We start from the raw sequence: 18,213 nt of genomic DNA, 5'->3' as shown, positions 1-18,213 counted from the left end.
AGGCTCTTAGAAACTTTAAAATCCATTAGTAAAAGTAACAAAAGCACAAATTAGTCTCATACAATCCGCATATTCGGTCAAGTTTAAAAAAATAGCAGACGGCACCTGAAGCCCGCATTACTACTGGACAGCGGCAACATTGTAAAGTAAACGCATAGTCTCCGGACTGCAGCGAATCGGAGCATTTTGTCCAATCGTTTAGTTGCCCCGCCGAGCGAACAAGTAGTATCATCGCGGCGGTGTTGAACATTTTAGAGAGAAGTTTGAAAAACTACGTCTAATACTGTATGTATGCTCTCGTCAGGAGGCGCGCGTTGCTACAGTCCCTCCCCCGCCACGACGTGTAAATTCAAAAAACCGTCGATCGGCTCGAAAAAAGCGTGTATTTCTGCGCGTCGCTCTCAACCGTCATCGGGGCTCTCAGTTCGGGGGAGGCCTTGTTGTTGACGCTCATTCGGACGTACAGCGTCTGTATACAATGGAGCTGAACAAGCAGCAGACCTATGACCCGAAGAAATTTGCCAAAAAGCAAAAGTTGCCGGATTTGACGGACGTCACGCTTCTTAATACGCCAATGCCGCAGGCTTGCTCGACCGTCGATCGCAAATCGTATGTAAAGGATCAGATGATCCTTAGAGCTGTTTTGTTTACTGTGATAAATTGAATATTTCGTCCGAATTCATCACTTAGTGCTGAGAGATTTATGTATTAATCTTTATAGGGTGCAGAATCGGAGGTCAAACCTTGATGAACAGAACAAGCATCGACAGCTGAATTTTGATAATAGCAATATAACAAATAATTCAGGAGAATCTTCTCTGGGGATCATTCAGAACATTTCTTCTCGTAAGATTGTTGATTTTTCAATGTTATTTTGTTGGTTCCTAGTGTAAAATTATTTGGTCTTCTTTTTTTTTTTTAGTATTAGATGACAGTACCTTAGACGAGATGCAAGGCAAGGACTGTCCAGAGCGTGAGCGGGAACTTGCACGTAAATTATTATTGAAATGTGGCAATTCTTTGATACCCAGTCTATCAAGTAAGCAGGATATTTTAAAATTTATTTACATGTTGCAATGCATTGTATTAATAGCATTACAATTTACAGAACCTGATAAAGAAAATAATGTAAATTCTACTAATCTACAAAAAGTATCAAATGCATATAGTCGTTCCTCAAGTATAAAGAATAGACAATCCTTGAATTCAAATCAGCGGCGCTCGATGGAACCAGACTTTAAATCAGTTGGCTCTTCTAGTGTGAGTAAAGATTTATTGATTCTCAATTTTGGATTTGTTAGTTCATAAGTAACGAAATAAATTTCAATATTTTTAGATTGTTTTTGAACCAACTGAGATAGGTGCTCGATCCTCTGAACTTAACAAAACACCTGAAAAAACTGAACCATTTCCAATACCTAATTTTAGTGGCATCAGTTATAATAGCAATATAGCAGAGTTAATGGCACAATTTGGAGATGAAGAATTCATGTCAGGTTCAAAAGCTGGCAGTCAAATATTAGCTGATGAAATGTCTTGGAGAAAGAATGAACTAGCTCCTATGCCAGTCAATAATAATAGCCAAGATAAAAATCGTTTGGAATTATCTTGCTTCTCTGGAATAATAGATGATGCTAACTTTACAGTAGACGGAGGTAGAGTTTCTATTGGGGAATTTTTCAAAAATAAATGTGCAGGTACAGGGCATTTATCTACTACTACTTGTTCTGAAAGACCCAGTTTTGGGCTTAACACAAAAAGTCCACAGAAAGTACCAGGAAGATTACGAGCTTTAGTTGATGATACTGTAACAAGTGAAGGTAACATGTTTAAAACATTTTTTTATATAAAATTATTCAAATCATAGTACTGAAATGAAAAATATTTATTTATTTTAAGCCTCTTATCACCCCGAAGAAAAAGAGTGCAAGAGTGCAGACTGTACTAAAGAACCAAGTGTTATGAGTTTGAGTACCATTGCTCAAGTTTTGCAAGACATAGACTCAGCTACACCAAGAAAATTGGTTGACCAAATTCTAGATGCCAATAAGAAAAAACGTAAACAGCGTGTTGAAAACGACAATCCAGCTTGTGAAACATATACAGTTTTACCATCAAACAGGATATCTTTGCCTGCTTCTAGAAGTACGCATTTCTCTGAAAAATCTGAAAGAGATAAAACACAAAACAACTATGGGCATAAGCTATCTTTAGATAGTAAAAATACCAGTGAATTTGACACAAAAAGTTTTCATGAGTTATTAAGTCAAACTAATAATCTTGATCCAAAATTACGTAAGATATTAGAATCAGATTTAGAAGATACTTTATCATTAGAAACGCCTAAAAAATCCGAGAACCGAACTGACGGACGATCATCTCTTCACCAAAATCAATTAAAAAGTGTGTAGCTAAATATTTTTCTATTATATTTTATAAAAACTAATACATTTTTTAACTAGGTCCAAATATAAGCGTACCTCGAGCTGAACAGTCTTCAATGCCGCATCCTAGAAAAATGTCTCATTTACCTAATAGCCATAATAAGTTTACAAGCTCAACGATGATAGGTGATAAATCAAGTTTGATACATGATACTGGACCAACTGATATGAGCGATCCAACTTTAACGAAAGATGATTCAACTAAGGAAGATACTCTTACAAATTCGGTCAAGAATCAATCTTTTGATACAAGTATATTTTTCATTTATTTCTTAACGATTATTTTTATTTTGAATAAAGAGTAATTATTGTTGATTTATTTTTGTAGGAAAAGTAGAAATCGGTAAAAAAACTCACGAGCTTTGTACCTGCTTGGTAGGCATAAACAAGGAAGCCGATTTCGAACTATATAATGGGACAGATCGTTGGATTTTATGCAGTTTGAAACTTCATCAAATTCAAGGTGATAAAAGTAACATTCAACTTGAGTTACCAGACGATGATATTCTAATTGAGCCGGATGCAAGAAAATCTTTCAAGGTATATCTTTTACATGTACAACCTCATTTTTAAAAAAATTTTAAATAGATTCAATAATTCATAACTTAATCACTACTTTGATCAGATCGGAGTTAAAATGCCGCACATGGGAAAACTAACTATTGCCATTTTTCATATTCCGTGTTCCGATATGGTGACGAGAACTAGTTGGTATATGAAGCATTTGATGTGCTTTGTACCGGAAGAGCCAGATATAAAGATATCTATTCCATCTGAAAACGAAATGGATTTCGGAATAATCACGGAAGATACGAGTAATAGTTTGCCTATTACCCTTGAAAATAAAAATAGTATAGAGATACCTGTTGTATTGTATATAAATCAAGTAAGTCATCAAGTTTTTCTTAACTTCATGCCGAATTAAATCATAAACATTCTGTTAATAAATTTTGTATTTCTTGCAACAGAATACACCACGATCATTTAATATTGGCGAATGTCTAGATGATACTGTTAGTTCAGTTAGTAATGAAAAAGAAACAGTATGTCTTACATTAAAACCAAGGCAACCAGTAACAATAAATGTTGATTTTAGAGGAATGTCTCTTCAATCATTTGGAGGTAACACTTTAATGAAGATATTTTATTACATCAAGGAGAAAATATATTAATTTTTTTATGTTGGATTCTTTTAAAGATGCAGCATTCCAAAAAGGTGTATATAATGCTGAAGCCAAGTTAAGAGTGTCAATTTGCTATAAAGCAAATGAAGAATATTTGATAAATGAAGTGCCTTTGAAAGGAATAATAGGATCGTGTAAGTTAGATATCGTTGATACTCAATTTCCTTTAACACTTCAGCCAAAAGTAGGTAGAGTCATAAGTCTTAAGAATTCAGGCAGTATAGCTGTATCAGCAACTGTAGATATAGTGCAATCAAAAGAAAATCAAACTGAGTGTAGAGATTTTTTCATATGCCCAAATAACATTGTACTTAATGGAGGTCAAAAATTAGCGTTACAAATTTCTTATAAACCTGAAAACTATAAGACTGATAATGAAAGGTAATTTATAATTATGTTAATACAGCTCTTGTATTAGAAAATTGAAAGATAGCACGATTTAATTTTTTTTTAGGCAAGCATTGATAAGACTTGCAGTGGAGAATAAAGTGTATTTTTATCCTCTTATTGGAGAAAAAGTGATGGAAATCGACCATTTTTCTTCCGACAGTTTTCATCAAATGCACCGTTCTGAAACTCCGCAACGATTGAGAGCAATAAGCTCGCCTACTTCACCTCATAGTCCAATGTTTAACAGGTATTTAAAAAAAGTTAAATGTAACTTTAAGAATCGTGAATAATAAATATTATCTTTCGCTTTACAGATCCGGTAACTCAGGAAGACATTCACCTGGAAGTACAGCTTCCGGTGGAACAGTGACAGGATCTGTTGTACCTATACGCGCGAAAGAAACAGCTTTAGTATGGAGTAGTATTAAATCTGGAAGGTCTGACACGAAAACGCTAACTATTCGTAATACCAGCAATAATAAAATCAAATTGTTGGCTACTATTAAAGCAACAGATCAAACTTTTAAGGTTCTTAATCATCTATATTTTTCATCTATAATAATGACTTTTATTAATTTATCATTTTAAATTTTAGTTTTTAAAAGACAGACAGACATTGGCAACGTCAATGATCTTCTCCCTTCAAGGAATGGAAAGTAAAACTTTATCCGTAGTATTTACACCAAACTATCCAAAGGCAGCAGCTGGAAAGATTATGTTTGCACATCATAATAGTCATGCGCGAGATAATCTCGTCAAAGTAGTATGTATGCTATTATACATTAATAGTCAGTCTTGAAAATTAATTATTTCAGTTTTACGTGAATTTGTTTTTCCATTCAAGGTAAAATTATTTGGCTATGGTGGGTATGGAAAAATTGAAATATCAGAAGCTGTGAAAGATACCAGTGGACAAATGTGGTTGTCACTTGGAACACTCAATTCAGAAGGAGTACTGCATGCAAAAATTAGATTACAAAATACTGGAGATTTAATGGGTTTTACAAAAATTAAACTCACGCCAAAAGGTTTGACTCACGTTTTATTAATAAATTAAAAAATTAATTTAATGATAAAGTAAATACGATTAATTTGTTTTCAACATTTCTCTACAGCTTTATATCCCTCTTCAGTTTCAAATTGGTATGTTGAACCAACCGAATTATTACTTGCACCAAATGAGATACAATGGATAACAATGGAATTTCGTCCTAGAAGAAATGATATTGCAACACTGCATCAAACAGGGGTAATTCATGTAGGAACATTAAAAATTATACATGGTGATGAGCCCACTAGATTACGAATAAGAAGGTGAATTTTAATTTTGATAGACTATCTATCAAGTAGCATTAATTCAAAAAGTTAATTTGTTTATTTGTATGATTCTAGATTATATAACAAATTAAAAGACAGTGGTCAATTATATGATAAAATAGATGAACAAGCTGATGAATTCAAAGAAATAATTCATAATATCTCTAGGGCTTTTCCTGGTGAAACATTTCCACAAGATTTGACACTGATTGGTGATTCAGTGGTAAGTTAGAAAAAAGTTAGGCTTTTTTAAAAATATATACAAATAAATGCTAACGCAAGACTTTTTAAATTTTAGCAAAACCTTGGTGAACTATGCAAAGGAATTGTTCAGAATGAAGTAAAATTAACAGTAGAAATACATCCTGATGAAACTATTTCTATGCTCCAAGATAACATGGATGATTCACAGATATTTTATTCACTGTGTAGTGATCATGATGAATCTCATTTCGGTGGAGAAAGTTATTTACCTGCTGAATAATTTTAACAATGGTGTGCTTTATACCAATAAATTTTTAAATAATTTTTTTTAATTCTTGCCATCTTTGAGGTAAGCAGAAAGATAATATTGTACAAAATAATGCATGACATTTTAGATATAAAATATACAAATAAGAGTTTTTATTATTTTTATACATTTTAACAGTTTTACAACTTTTTTATAATTCTGATCGAATTCTATTTCTTAATTGCGACAGTATTACTGTAAAGTATTGAATATTTTTTAATAAATAATATCAAACACTATCTTTGGTCTCCTCTTCGATTTTTGTATTGATTGTGAATTCTGCCTTATATTTATCAGCCAATTTCTGTATCACTCTGGTCATGTTGTGCACATCATCAATACCACAATGATTTTTGCCTTGGAATTTCATGTTTAAATGTCTCAGCATATCTGCCAAACTGCGTGGATAATACTTAGTCATTAAACAGAATGATGATTTCAGATTGATCCATTCTTTTAAGTAATCTGGCACATTGATATTATCAAGTTCACACTGACTGGGAAGCATCACTTTCAAATCCCAATCTCCGCATGTTACAAATGCACTTTTATCTTTTTCATCGAAGTAATTTCCATCCTCTATCCATGAGCAAAACTTAGAAAACACTTCAGGAAAATGCTCTTCGTTCTCTAAGGTCTCTTGCATGATACCTGTCAATTCTGTGCAGAAATCTGATAACTTTGGATTGATGCGTGGTTTGACATACTCATGAAAAGCATCTTTTACTTGCCAATCTTCAGTAGATACTACAAGACAAGGAAATTCGATAATTTCTTGCGGTTTCAAAATAACATCTTTTACACATGTTGCTTCAAAATCCAACACTAACAAGTTTTGAAGAGGTTTTATTTTGTTTAATCTATTAGGCAGGTTTTTGTTTAATCCCATGAGAGCTCGATGTGCCATGTTAAATGCATTTAAATATTTACAAATGTTAATAAATTTTATGTGTATATTGTTTCGTATATTTAGTTTGATTAAAACTAACTCCTGAGGTTAGATTTTGTTGTATACCCGCTGCGGCCTGCGCGCGTGTAAAATGTAGTCTGCTAGACTAGATGCACTGTTGCCAAACGGTTTGCTGAATTGTAAATATACGTGAGATTATATAGCACGTATTAATTAATATGCCTAAATAACATAAACTGTCGATTAAATTAATCGGTAAAAAATTAAAAACTCCAATTCGACTTTAATTTTCCAACATGCGATTTGCATTAACTTCTTTTTTTTTTCATTAAATTTTTACAATCATATAACACAAAAGTTTTAAAGAAAAGCGTTGAGCCATATAAACGCAACAAAAAGTATAATGCCTGATTTTATCAACAAATTCATAAATATTCGATTGTAGAACCGGCAACATTGCGCGTAGCAGAAAGCAACACGCGCGCCGGTGCAAAATAAACCTTTCCGGGCGAGACAGTCAAAAAAAAAAAAACTACAAAATCCCAGCAAATGGAAACTACCTGAAGACCCGCCGACCAGTATTTTCCGCCGAATCATCGGAAACCCGTTGAACCTATATACACCATAACGTAAATTCCAATCCCGCAATAGTCGTGAGGAAACCATGCAAAAAGGTATTTAGACTCGCGGTTATGACCGTGAATACGATCGATATGATACGCCCGCGGTTTCTATGACGTAACGTTTATTTCACGCTCCCTCGCTTGCAGGAAAAATGGCTGGTACCGTCTGGACTGAGGAAGAAATCGGCCGAAAATGGGACCGCTGCTTCGCCGACGCAGTCTTTAAATTAGGTAATTGCACGGCCCGATAATCACGGCTTCATTGACAACAGCGAGACTCGCCTGATTGACATTGTTTCAAACGTTATTTTGACATCTTTCAGGGGGTGGCATTTTCCTTGGATCCGTCGTCTCGCTGCTTTTCTTCAGGAGTAAGTAGATGGAATAGCTTTTGCGAAATCGAATCTGGCTTTGTTGAGTATTTTCAAGTGTTTTTTAACTCTTATTTGCTTCTCAATGAGATGCGAGGAAATCTAACCTCAATCCCTCTCACCTTCAATCTATCAGCTGACTTTTTCGTGGCGCTGTTGACATTAACGTTGTTGGAATAATTTTAATTATATTAAGTAAAAAGTTTAAGCCACGCAAGCAATAATGTCCGACATTGATTTCTTATTATTTTGACATTGTACTCTGGTCATTATGATATTTGTAACTGTCAGATATTATCCAAAAGTATTCAATAATTGAAATATATTACCATTCTTGTTCTTATTTTGGATTTTTGAAGACACTAACTGCACTGAGCAATTGCATTTTAGTAGCACGGATCATATTAACATTTGGTTATTATTAAACTTTGCTGCTATTGATTGACATACTTATTAGCTCAGCTGAAGTAAGCTTCCATAAAGAGCTATAGTCATATAATCTGCACAAAGGATTAACAAATAAAACATATTTCCAGGAAAGTGGCCAATTATAACAGGAGCTGGTTTTGGTTTGGGAATGGCGTATTCAAATTGTGAAAAAGACATTAATTCCACAATCACCCAGACAAAAAAGCCACAGAGCAGTAAGCCATCAGGAGATAAAGCAGCTAAACAATAGGTCAAAAGGCAAAGACTTCTTCGTTAAATCAAGATTGCTAGTTGAATTTGTATTTATGATGGCAAGAAGGTCGTCACTGTAAAAATGCAGAAATTATCACAGTGTACATACATAATTTTAATCATCATTTAAGATGTAACTTGAAACAAGCGAATAAAATCACTTTCTTTTAAGCTACATTCTGCCGGTTTACTGTGAGCCCCCTGAAATGTAACAATACACCCATTGATGCAGACTTTTGTTCCTGAATGCTTCTCTGATAAAATAAAAACAAGTCGTCATTGTGGATAGCAAAGCCGTCAACTACGTAGATAATATTAAGTAGGACAATTTATTGCTCTCTTTAACAAGAACTTCCTGTATAGTCGACGGGAGTATCGCTTTGCGCGCGCCCGCTCAGAGGGAGCCGAAATTGGAGAAAAACACCGCAGTTGCTTTACTGACGCAATGTTTTTTCATTGCGCGTCTATCACCCATCATCAGCTCATTTGTAATGAAAATATAATTGCAACTATAATGCGAAACGAGGATAATTCGCGTTCGTGATAAACGGCAATAAAGGAAAAAAATCTCAGCGTCGATATTCCGGAGTTTGTGTGAGGTAAGCAATGGGCGTGTTAATCAAAACTCGACAAAAGCCAAGTTTTCTCATGAAGTAGATAAAGAAAAAATTGGACGCGTGAACGCGCCGGTCTCTGCATATTTATAATCGCTCGCCAAGAATTCATTGCGACGTAATCGAACGTAATTTGCGTAACCTGCAGACATGCATAATGCTACATCGGTTAAAAACGTGCCGACGGACGAACACGTTGCCATATAACTGTGCAGAGCTGCGAGTAAGCAGAGAAAGAAGCTTAAGGATTATTACTTGTATCATGTATATGTATATGTACGCCTATAGATAAGCTCCTCATCTTCCGTCATTATCTCTCCTTGCGAATTCGCGCGCGCCTGTCGTCATACACACGCCGGTATGTCTACTGCTAATATATCTCCCTCCTTCTTCATCAGTAGAGTTTTGCGCAGAGTGTAGACCCGTAGAATCGCGTGCTCTGCGCGCTCCGTTCTTTTCTCAGGGTCACCACGCGAGCAGCACTCGAGGGTCTTTCAAAATGTGATCGAGCGGAGCTTGGGCGGTCAGTCTCGACGCGTCCACAGCGCGTGGCTCATCAGCTCTGGCTGAGCGTCTACCTTGTTCTCGGCGTTTTTTTTTTTTTTACAAGTCTCCCCTTTGATTTACTTTGTGCTAAAAGGGACAGGAGTATAGCAGGGACAAGATGGGTTTCGAGGACTACAAGGACCTCGTTGGCACTTGTGCCATGATCACTACGATGGGACAAATGCTGTCCGGGACGTGAGTGCTTTTCTCGTGATTCGTTCGGATTAATTACAGCCGCGAGCTGTTCTTTTCCGTTGATTGCTCCTTCTATTAACTACAGCCCTCTGGATTCTCATTACTTATGTTGCTCCGTTTCATCATGATGTATGTCTCGTAGGTTGATATGCAAGGACATTTACAAGCAAGGGACGTCCAAAGGCACCGACCCGATGCCGTTTATTGGCGGTATTGGAATGTGAGTTTCATGTGACGTATTAATAAAAGAGACTGTCTCATATTAAATACTATCGTATTTCATCGCGTCAGAATGTAACTGGATCTTTTATTTGCTTGATTCTTGGAGTTATTTTCTGTGACAATCTGTGATTTGGAAATAATATTTTTTCTTCTTAGGTGCATTCTTATGCTGCGGTATGCATTTGTAGTTGGTGATCCCATAATGATAAATGTCAATGTGTTTGGTGTTGCCACAAATGTAGCATACATGGCTGTCTATTACCTGTTCTCTCCTGATAAGGTATTACTTTATCAACTTTTATATAGTTGGAATCATGATGTAGCAGAAATTTTATGAAATTTTTCATTTCCAGTTAGGTACACTAGCTCAGCTAGCAAAAGCCACCGCTTTTGTGGCAATTTGTTTAGGATATGCTCAGATTGAAAAAGAGGAGCATCTTGAATTTAGATATGGTGTTTTAACGACAGGACTGTTACTCGCTTTGATTGCATCACCGCTCATCCATTTAGTAAGATTCACTATTTATTATCTTTGAAAGTAGTTTCCTTCATGGGTCGCTAATCAATTTTTATTTTTTAGGGTGAAATCATACGAACAAAGAGTACAGCAATCCTTCCATTCCCACTAATTTTAATGGGAACATTAGTTTCATTCCAATGGCTCCTGTATGGCCTTATAATAAATGATGCTTTTATAATAGTGAGTTATTGTTTCTGATTAAATCTTAAAACTAAAAAGATATAAAATATACATTAAAAATATTTTGTTTATTCTTCACAGTTCCAGAATGCAGTTGGTTTTACCTTATCTGCTGCGCAATTATCTTTATTTGCGATTTACCCTTCAACTCCAGTAAAGGCTGATAAAAAGGAGAAATAAAATCTAGTTTATAATTACATTTTAAATCCACTTAAGCTATAGCGAATTCAATCATTCATCTAAGAACTTGTTTCTATTTGCCAAAAACTATTTCTAGTTATGGCATGTGAATAAGTAAAAGTGATAACACCAGAACAAAAATAATGTATTTTTATGTAACATATTAATATTTTTTATCAAGTTGTAATAATCATATTACACGTAAATTTTAACAATGAAAGTGGAGCTTGTTAAATTGTATTTCTAATGAGATTTTAAATATGATTTTTCTAAGAAATTCTATATTTCTTGTTATGTTGTTAAAACAGTCTGTTGATTTCAATAAAATGAACACTGTTTTAAAAAAATTCTTGCAAGCCATTATTATTCCAACTGTCGTCATTATTGCCTAAGAGAGTTATAATTGGTTAATAGTAGACAATTGTAATCCATTGTAATTGAAACTGATGACTATCATGTTTCTTATACTACCTTGGCATAAATAGTAGTACAATGTTTACATTGTACTAAACAATAAACTTAAGATTTTTGCTGATGGCGTGTAAAACACATATTAAAATATTTAAAAAAACGGGTACTTTTTTTGCTCGACGACAAAAATAGATTCTTCTTTCCTACTATCATAAAAAAATATATAATGCCTTGTATCCTCGTTGGTATCTAAATTATATTAAGTGGAAAAATACCGGTATAAATTACCAGAAATTTATTTTAAATTCTTTCCGTTTGTCGAGTTATACTTAAAATGTTGACTAGTAAAAATCAAGGCCTCCGAAAAATCAAACCGCATTAAATTTTACATTTAATGTAAATAAATAAAAAGCGCGTAAATTTAAAAGACGCAAAATAGGTATAGCTTATGCGGATATATTCAAACATGGCGTAAAAACTAGCCAATCACAGGCCATGTTTGGAGTTGGCTCGCACCACCACACTGCAGACGCAAAGCCGGCAAAGTTTCGCGCGTTTTGTCTATTATCCTTGATTGTAGCGCTTCAAAGACGCAATATAAAATTCCGTGTTTATTAAAAATTTCAACAAAATGCGTAGCAGTATTGAAATGTACAAACGTATCGGAGGTCAGCAGTTAGGTCAGCATGTCAACAGTGATATTGTTTTACTGGGACAAATCAGAAAGGTAAGCAGAATACTGATTTTGATGTTCATAACCTTATTTTGTAAAACTACTTTGTAATAGAGTTCACAACAACTAAGCTGGTTTTGTTTTTTATATAGATAAGTTCAAATGGAAAAGCAGTAGAACTTGCAACTGTGGACAATGTTCCAGTAAACGTTAATCTACCAGAGCCTATTGATGGAAACTGTGAGGGTTACATCGAAGTGTATGGAACTGCTTTGTCAAAATCAACAGTTTCTTGTAAACGCTATGTACATTTCCCACCAGAACTGTCAGATAACTTTGGTAAAAAAAAAATATTTTCAAATACTGACGTCAGTACTAGTCTGACTTTGAAAATATAACATTTTTTTTATATTTCAGAGTCTGAGAAATACAATGCATTCCTTTCAACGTTGCATGTCATTGGTGACAAAAAGTGGAAAATTAGCGCTGATGATGAGCCATATTAAGTATTAAACTATGATCATACTTTATATTTATTTTTTCACTCAATTATGTTTAAGATTAATTAAAATAAATCTAATTGTGTAATGCTGGCGTTAATAAAATTATTGTTATAAAATTTATTAACAAGGAATAGGTTAATATCAATGAGATAGATTTTTCAGAAAACATTCTTACAATTGTGTACAATATATTTATACAACCCCTACACCTACTTTACAAGATGCATCTAATGAGAAGCATCGACATGTACATGAGGTCACTGGACATTCTGAATGTTGTCTGTAAAAGATTGAAGACAAACGTTTTTAATATAGATATAAACAATTAAAACAAAGATTTAATCTTTAAAGATATTAAAAAATACTTACTGAAACCAGTGGGTAATATGATTTGCATGGCCACCATGTCTACATGTTTGACACCATGTAAACCAATTACTAAATTCTGTTAGTTTACTCTCTTCTTCATTTCTACTTGATCCAGAAGTCACTTGCAGACCACTAACGGTTCCCATGTGCATTAGACAAATGGCACATCGAGGTAAAGGCTTTCGACAACTAGGACAGGCTGACATCTAAAAAATATAAATAATCAGTCAGTTAAATTGCTTTTTCTTGTTGTACGATTATTTATTATTAAACATACCTTCAATTTATTTGATGTACTTCCTAATCTTCCAAATGGTCCCTTTGCTCTGCAAAGGCCTTGCATAAATGCAGATATACTTTTACCACAAAAGTTACAAGAAATATACATTTGTTGAGGTGGTTTTTCATTTGCTGATGCTCTCATTGCAATATCAAAATGCGCTCTTTGATTCCACATTTTCCAAGCATCCAGTAAGTTTCTATAACTGAAGTAGAACAATTTGTTAACTAATCCAAGTAATCAAAAAAAAAAAAAAAAATTCTAAATCGTTTTACCTTTCAATCCAAATTTGAACTTGATTTTCTTGTAACAATTTTGGAGACAAAGCTCTTATAGCAATCAAACTACAACTTTGCACATCTCCAGTAATTTCCAAATGTCTATTAAGTAGTTGTATACCTTCTAAACTTGCTCCTGAATAAGAAAAAATAAATTTTAAGAATTGACACTTACTCTAACATATCACTATTTTACAAACTTACCTGTGAGTAAAAATCCATCCAGATTTCCTTCATCACATAGTTTTTGAGATAATTTTTTCAAGTAATCGTATAATTTAGAATCTGACAAGTACATCAATGCAAATGCCACTCTATCTTCTACAGCCATTCCATTTTCATTCTATAAAGGGATTATTAATTTATTCGTTAATTAAAGTTTTTTTGAATAAATTTGTAAAAAATATATAGCATTGCACTTACAAGCACACTCTCATAAGAATCATTGTCAGCAGTCAGAAAAGCAAATGTGGCTCTTAGATAAGGGTCTGACAGCTGAGATCGCGATTTTAAACATAATTCTCTCCACATACTATTCTTGTCCTCTGAAAAGCCAGATAATGCCATTGCAACAATGTTTAAATTTGTTGCTAGAGACATTTTATTTGCTCCCCTATTTAAGATTTCTATTGCCTGTCTTAAACATAAATTAAAGACTGCTATTGCGGTTGCTCTAGGATATGCTCCCTCCCTCTCCAGTCTTTCTAAAAATAAATTATTGTACGGAGCATTTGTATCTTTTTCAAATCGCCAGCCACAGAGTTGCAAAGCTTTGTCACGATCTGGAGATCTAATAAAAATAAGCAAGTCAATGAAAGTTTAAATGGCAATAGTCTTTATAATGTTATTTATTGCATTACCTGTAAGTTTTAGCTGTATGGTTAGAGCCAATATCTGTCCATGGTCTATGTACAACTTCAGATTTTGTAAAACCACTATTAGAGTTTTGCCCCTCTAACTTTAAAACAGTTTTAACACCAGGATGTTTATTGTCAGGACTAGGTATTGTTCCATCTTCCACTAAAGAACGACTAAGATACAACCATTGCCATAGATTTTTTAATGTTTCATCATCAGCAAGTTCACCATTTTGTGATAGTTCAGGCTAAAATATAGATTAAATAGAAGTGAAATGTAACCAAAAGTTGAATTCTAACATTAAAAGTTGTCATTTACCAATAAACCATATTCAGCTAATGCTCTACTTTTAGTTGATATTGAAATATCACCAAGTGCTTTGTAAGTATGATCATTGCTGCAAATATATTTGAAAGACTTTGAAGCATGATTCCATACCAGATGAGACCTTGTTGACCAGTTCAAAGTTATTCTCTCATACACAGTATAATCAGTCAAACCTACATAAAGATTCATAATTATCAATATTGCAATGTGATTGCATCATAAAATTTATAACTCATTTGACTCGTGAAGTTCGCTGACCTTGTTGGGAAATAGCTAATAATCTATTTACATGTGTAGGATGCCATGAGAAACTAGTAGGGTTTGAAGCCAAGGACCATGGTGGAGCTATTGTTCTTTCCAGTGCTCCTGGCTCTGTGTCTTCTCCACCACCTCCATAATGTTGAATGTCATGAAGATACAGAGAGGCTGTATAAATTTAGAACACAATCAGAGTAAAGTTAAAATCTTTGTTGCATAACTTAAGAAGTAGATAGAAATACCTGAATCTTTTTGCAATGAACCCAGTAAATTGTGTCTTGTGGGGCACCATAGTACTTTAGTAACTGGTCGCGCCTGAGATAGTGTCAAAACTGGTTTTTCAAAATATCTTGTATCCCAAATAGTGATTTGATTATCAATATGTGATACCAAATGAAAATCATTGTGTGGATTAACTGCTAAGCTGTAAACTGCTTTGGTTGGCGTTGTATTTGCAATTTTTACTGGATCTGCAAAATTTAATAAATACAGTGAACGATTTTGTCAAATAACGAACAGAAAGACACACGAAAAATAATGATTTACCTCTAAAATCTATAATTTTCAATTGTTTGTTATTAACACCAGCAACCAAACACTTGGGTTCATTATTAAACCACGCAAGAGAATTAATTGTTTCAGAAACACCAGCCTCAGCCAGTGGTCTGACTGATTCAGTTTGACTAGCATTGTAATGATGTGTTCGTTCTGAACTTGACGGACTTTTCATAACATCCCACAGAAGTAAAGATTGATCTGTGCGATATTTCTCTAATCCAGAAACTATCAAATTTGAGTCGACTGGATTCCAAGCAACTGCGTTGCATTGTCTAGCATGCTTTGGAACTGAGAATTTTACAGAAAAATGTAAACAACATTATTCAAACTATTTTCTTAAATAACATCTGGATACTGTAAAGTTTACCAAGTTCCTTTCCAGTTAGACCTAAAGAATCGAAAGCTGTAGGGCCAAACGTAGTAAGAATTACTTTTCCATTTGCCTGTCCAACAGCTAATAAAATATCTGGTTCTGGGACGGGGTAAATGTCGACACATTTGACATAGTGATGACTGGTATTAGTTGCGAGAAGATGTGCAACGGTTGTATCCGAAACCTTAATACCTGTTCAAACCATACATATTTTATTACTAAAATGCATACCAATTATTCTTTTTAAAACAGGTATCGTAGTAAAAGGCAGCTTACACGAAGGTCTGACTGTATCCTTAATTTGAGCGATTTCATAGAGACATATTTCAGTGCCCCAAGTGATGAATTTGTTTGAATGAATTGGAGACCATTGCACCTCCAATTTGACACTATTCATGTTTGTTAACTTATTTGATATTTATATACAGACGTGGAAAAATATGATTAATATCATCATTGAATGGCTACCTCATAGTAAAAAATTTAAATATTTAATTAATAATAGTCATTTTCTTCTACTAAATAAATACATATTTGCTTCTTACAGCTTTTCTACACTTATCTTTATTTACTATAAACATTGCGAATGCAGTGCCACAGCTGATGCGCGCGACAACAGAGCGAACCGAATGTTGAGCTCTGGCCCAGTCGGTATAACAGTTTCCACCCACGCGTCTATACTACTTGTAATTCCCCGCGAATATTGATTTTTATTATTTCACATAAAAGATCGAAATTCACGCTGTAGTCACTTATTTTTTAAATTTCGAATTCCACAAAACCTTTTTACAGTGTACTCATAGTTTTCGATCATCTTTTATTTAAAAATTCATTTGCAGACTACTCCGCATTAATTGTGTAAGTCTATTTTTACGCGGTGCGAAAATTCATCTGTGACTATGCAATATAGTATACGATGAGGCTGATACTAGTAGAGGAACATGTCAGCGTCAGATTTAATGCAGATTATAATCTCGTAAAAAAGTCGTTCTAATGCGCGCGAGATGGAGAAAGAACCCATATCGTATTATACAGGGATAGGCGCGTATACATCGATCTAAAATAAAAACGAATTCTTGTGGAATTTTTTTCCACCTTCGACGTGTGCGCGAGATAATAGAGTATACAAAGAAACGAGAAAGAAGCTGGCTCGTCTAATTAAATTTTTAAATGATCCTCATCTACATTTCGATATTTGACCAGCTGGTACGGATTTTCTTAAAAATACTCGGTTATCACCCATACAAGCCAATAACAACAGCGCAGCATTGTCTTGCGAGTTCGAGAGGAATTTTCCCGCGCCGAGATAGCTCTGATGAGACAAATCGTCTGCTATTGATTGTTTCCCCGTAGACACACGTCTCAGGTGACATCCCAATCGCCGAAAACACACGGCGGCAGCTCCAAAATATTATTTTTGTTTAGTATATTCGAGTATAAAAATCCAGCCACTAATGCAGCGTCTTGAACCTCCTGCGAAGCAAAATGCGATATAAATCGCTGCACATGCGCAGACTGCCCCACGCGATACCAATTTTTTACTTCTCGTCGACGCAGATCGAATGAAATCCTTCAACGGCAATCGCTCGAGTGTATTTATGTGTACACACGGCTGCAAGTGCGCCGAGATTCAAGAATCAGCGATCGAAGCTCGGTTAAGCCCATTAAGCTCCATATTTAAGCTGCTGTGAATTCCGATGATAAGCGCGTGAGAGAGAGGGAGAGAGAAAGGGAAAAAATGCAAGACCGGTTGCGCTTATTTGTCTATGCGCATTTTCAATGATTCCGATGCGCTTTGTTTCAAATTTCTTCGCGATATTATAACGTTTTGCGCGTGTGTTTATATACCTTCACAGATAAAACCGATTGCGGGAGAAAAAAGATGCTGCGGAAAACATAAGCGCATCGCTAAAAATATTGTTTTATTGAAGATAACGATTTCTCCCTGGATCTGCAAATATTTGCGCTCGAAAGAACAACGATTCTTCGTATAAGCTGGGAATTTCACTCGGTTGACCGCATACGATCCTTGAGCTCGGAGTTAACGATCGCGACTTTGTACTCTTCGAAACTAGGCTCTCACGTGTCCGATCAGAATTGGAACATTTTTCAGGCATCGATTTCGCTGATGCTTCAAAATGATTTTCGTTCAAGCGGTTTGTACGAGCCGCCAATACAATTGAGAGCAATGAATTATTGGCGATAGGGAAAACAAGTTTGTCTTGAATTCCAAAAGAGGTTTTTCATTTACCAAATGCAAATGCGTAGTGCAGGCAATTTCCCCATTCACTGCTGTGTATTTTAAGTTTTGCCTATAAACCGCTTTGGTTTTAATTCCATACAATAATGCGTAATATAAATTGTGTAACGATTAAAAAAAAAGGCGTTACACCTGTGCGGTGTAATGTGCGACAAATTACATAGGAAAGATTGATGC

General features: G+C 34.7%; 5 protein-coding genes across 6 annotated transcripts; 3 read left to right on the top strand and 2 right to left on the bottom strand.

Annotated features, from left to right (window-relative positions):
- The first annotated feature begins 179 nt into the window (after positions 1 to 179).
- LOC100679288 lies at positions 180 to 6,085 on the top strand. The gene is made up of 18 exons (XM_008205284.4): positions 180 to 609; positions 722 to 846; positions 923 to 1,039; positions 1,109 to 1,260; positions 1,337 to 1,820; positions 1,900 to 2,403; positions 2,463 to 2,696; positions 2,773 to 2,984; positions 3,070 to 3,330; positions 3,413 to 3,566; positions 3,643 to 4,009; positions 4,083 to 4,265; positions 4,333 to 4,546; positions 4,614 to 4,781; positions 4,863 to 5,046; positions 5,134 to 5,332; positions 5,411 to 5,558; positions 5,634 to 6,085. Exons 1-18 carry the CDS (start codon positions 479 to 481, stop codon positions 5,817 to 5,819), a joined length of 4,023 nt encoding a protein of 1,340 aa, XP_008203506.1. The 5' UTR covers positions 180 to 478; the 3' UTR covers positions 5,820 to 6,085.
- LOC100120044 (ERI1 exoribonuclease 3) lies at positions 5,929 to 7,277 on the bottom strand. The gene has a single exon (XM_003425616.5). It carries the CDS (start codon positions 6,751 to 6,753, stop codon positions 6,076 to 6,078), a length of 678 nt encoding a protein of 225 aa, XP_003425664.1. The 5' UTR covers positions 6,754 to 7,277; the 3' UTR covers positions 5,929 to 6,075.
- Positions 6,916 to 8,606, top strand: LOC100114008 (MICOS complex subunit Mic10). The gene is made up of 4 exons (XM_001606165.6): positions 6,916 to 7,430; positions 7,527 to 7,610; positions 7,703 to 7,750; positions 8,287 to 8,606. The coding sequence occupies exons 1-4, from the start codon at positions 7,421 to 7,423 to the stop codon at positions 8,427 to 8,429; spliced, it is 285 nt and encodes a 94-aa protein (XP_001606215.1). The 5' UTR covers positions 6,916 to 7,420; the 3' UTR covers positions 8,430 to 8,606.
- A 176-nt stretch (positions 8,607 to 8,782) lies between these two features.
- Positions 8,783 to 12,560, top strand: LOC100120011 (sugar transporter SWEET1). Of its 2 annotated transcripts, XM_008205276.4 has the most exons (9): positions 9,258 to 9,403; positions 9,509 to 9,786; positions 9,929 to 10,006; positions 10,165 to 10,288; positions 10,362 to 10,517; positions 10,589 to 10,708; positions 10,790 to 12,026; positions 12,125 to 12,311; positions 12,390 to 12,560. In XM_008205276.4, the coding sequence occupies exons 2-7, from the start codon at positions 9,710 to 9,712 to the stop codon at positions 10,886 to 10,888; spliced, it is 654 nt and encodes a 217-aa protein (XP_008203498.1). In that variant the 5' UTR covers positions 9,258 to 9,403; positions 9,509 to 9,709; the 3' UTR covers positions 10,889 to 12,026; positions 12,125 to 12,311; positions 12,390 to 12,560. The 2 variants fall into 2 exon arrangements, with proteins under 2 accessions (XP_032453882.1, XP_008203498.1); XM_032597991.1 differs by having other exon boundaries at positions 8,783 to 9,786.
- LOC100119977 (GATOR complex protein MIOS-B) lies at positions 12,561 to 16,361 on the bottom strand. The gene is made up of 13 exons (XM_008205275.4): positions 16,053 to 16,361; positions 15,771 to 15,968; positions 15,392 to 15,691; positions 15,088 to 15,315; positions 14,846 to 15,013; positions 14,579 to 14,760; positions 14,263 to 14,507; positions 13,826 to 14,192; positions 13,607 to 13,745; positions 13,400 to 13,538; positions 13,122 to 13,329; positions 12,845 to 13,050; positions 12,561 to 12,755 (listed from the first exon to the last, which is right to left on the bottom strand). Exons 1-13 carry the CDS (start codon positions 16,171 to 16,173, stop codon positions 12,668 to 12,670), a joined length of 2,589 nt encoding a protein of 862 aa, XP_008203497.1. The 5' UTR covers positions 16,174 to 16,361; the 3' UTR covers positions 12,561 to 12,667.
- Positions 16,362 to 18,213: the final 1,852 nt, after the last annotated feature.

This window comes from Nasonia vitripennis, chromosome 3 (genome assembly GCF_009193385.2).
Source record: "Nasonia vitripennis strain AsymCx chromosome 3, Nvit_psr_1.1, whole genome shotgun sequence".
Classification (NCBI taxonomy): Eukaryota; Metazoa; Arthropoda; class Insecta; order Hymenoptera; family Pteromalidae; genus Nasonia; species Nasonia vitripennis.
This window is presented reverse-complemented; position numbering and strand designations above follow the sequence as displayed.

Excerpts from the sequence above, each read along its gene's own strand:
- LOC100120011 (XM_032597991.1), top strand. The coding sequence starts at position 9,710 with ATGGGTTTCGAGGACTACAAGGACCTCGTTGGCACTTGTGCCATGATC. Across the intron at positions 10,289-10,361 it reads ACCTGTTCTCTCCTGATAAG|TTAGGTACACTAGCTCAGCT; the intron begins GTATTACTTTAT and ends TTTCATTTCCAG. Across the intron at positions 10,518-10,588 it reads CATCACCGCTCATCCATTTA|GGTGAAATCATACGAACAAA; the intron begins GTAAGATTCACT and ends TTTATTTTTTAG.
- LOC100114008 (XM_001606165.6), top strand. Across the intron at positions 7,611-7,702 it reads CGACGCAGTCTTTAAATTAG|GGGGTGGCATTTTCCTTGGA; the intron begins GTAATTGCACGG and ends GACATCTTTCAG. Across the intron at positions 7,751-8,286 it reads CTCGCTGCTTTTCTTCAGGA|GAAAGTGGCCAATTATAACA; the intron begins GTAAGTAGATGG and ends ACATATTTCCAG.
- LOC100679288 (XM_008205284.4), top strand. The coding sequence starts at position 479 with ATGGAGCTGAACAAGCAGCAGACCTATGACCCGAAGAAATTTGCCAAA. Across the intron at positions 1,040-1,108 it reads TTTGATACCCAGTCTATCAA|AACCTGATAAAGAAAATAAT; the intron begins GTAAGCAGGATA and ends TACAATTTACAG. Across the intron at positions 5,047-5,133 it reads AATTAAACTCACGCCAAAAG|CTTTATATCCCTCTTCAGTT; the intron begins GTTTGACTCACG and ends ATTTCTCTACAG.
- LOC100119977 (XM_008205275.4), bottom strand. The coding sequence starts at position 16,173 with ATGAATAGTGTCAAATTGGAGGTGCAATGGTCTCCAATTCATTCAAAC. Across the intron at positions 15,316-15,391 it reads GAAAATTATAGATTTTAGAG|ATCCAGTAAAAATTGCAAAT; the intron begins GTAAATCATTAT and ends TAAATTTTGCAG. Across the intron at positions 13,539-13,606 it reads GGATGGATTTTTACTCACAG|GAGCAAGTTTAGAAGGTATA; the intron begins GTAAGTTTGTAA and ends TTTCTTATTCAG.
- LOC100120044 (XM_003425616.5), bottom strand. The coding sequence starts at position 6,753 with ATGGCACATCGAGCTCTCATGGGATTAAACAAAAACCTGCCTAATAGA.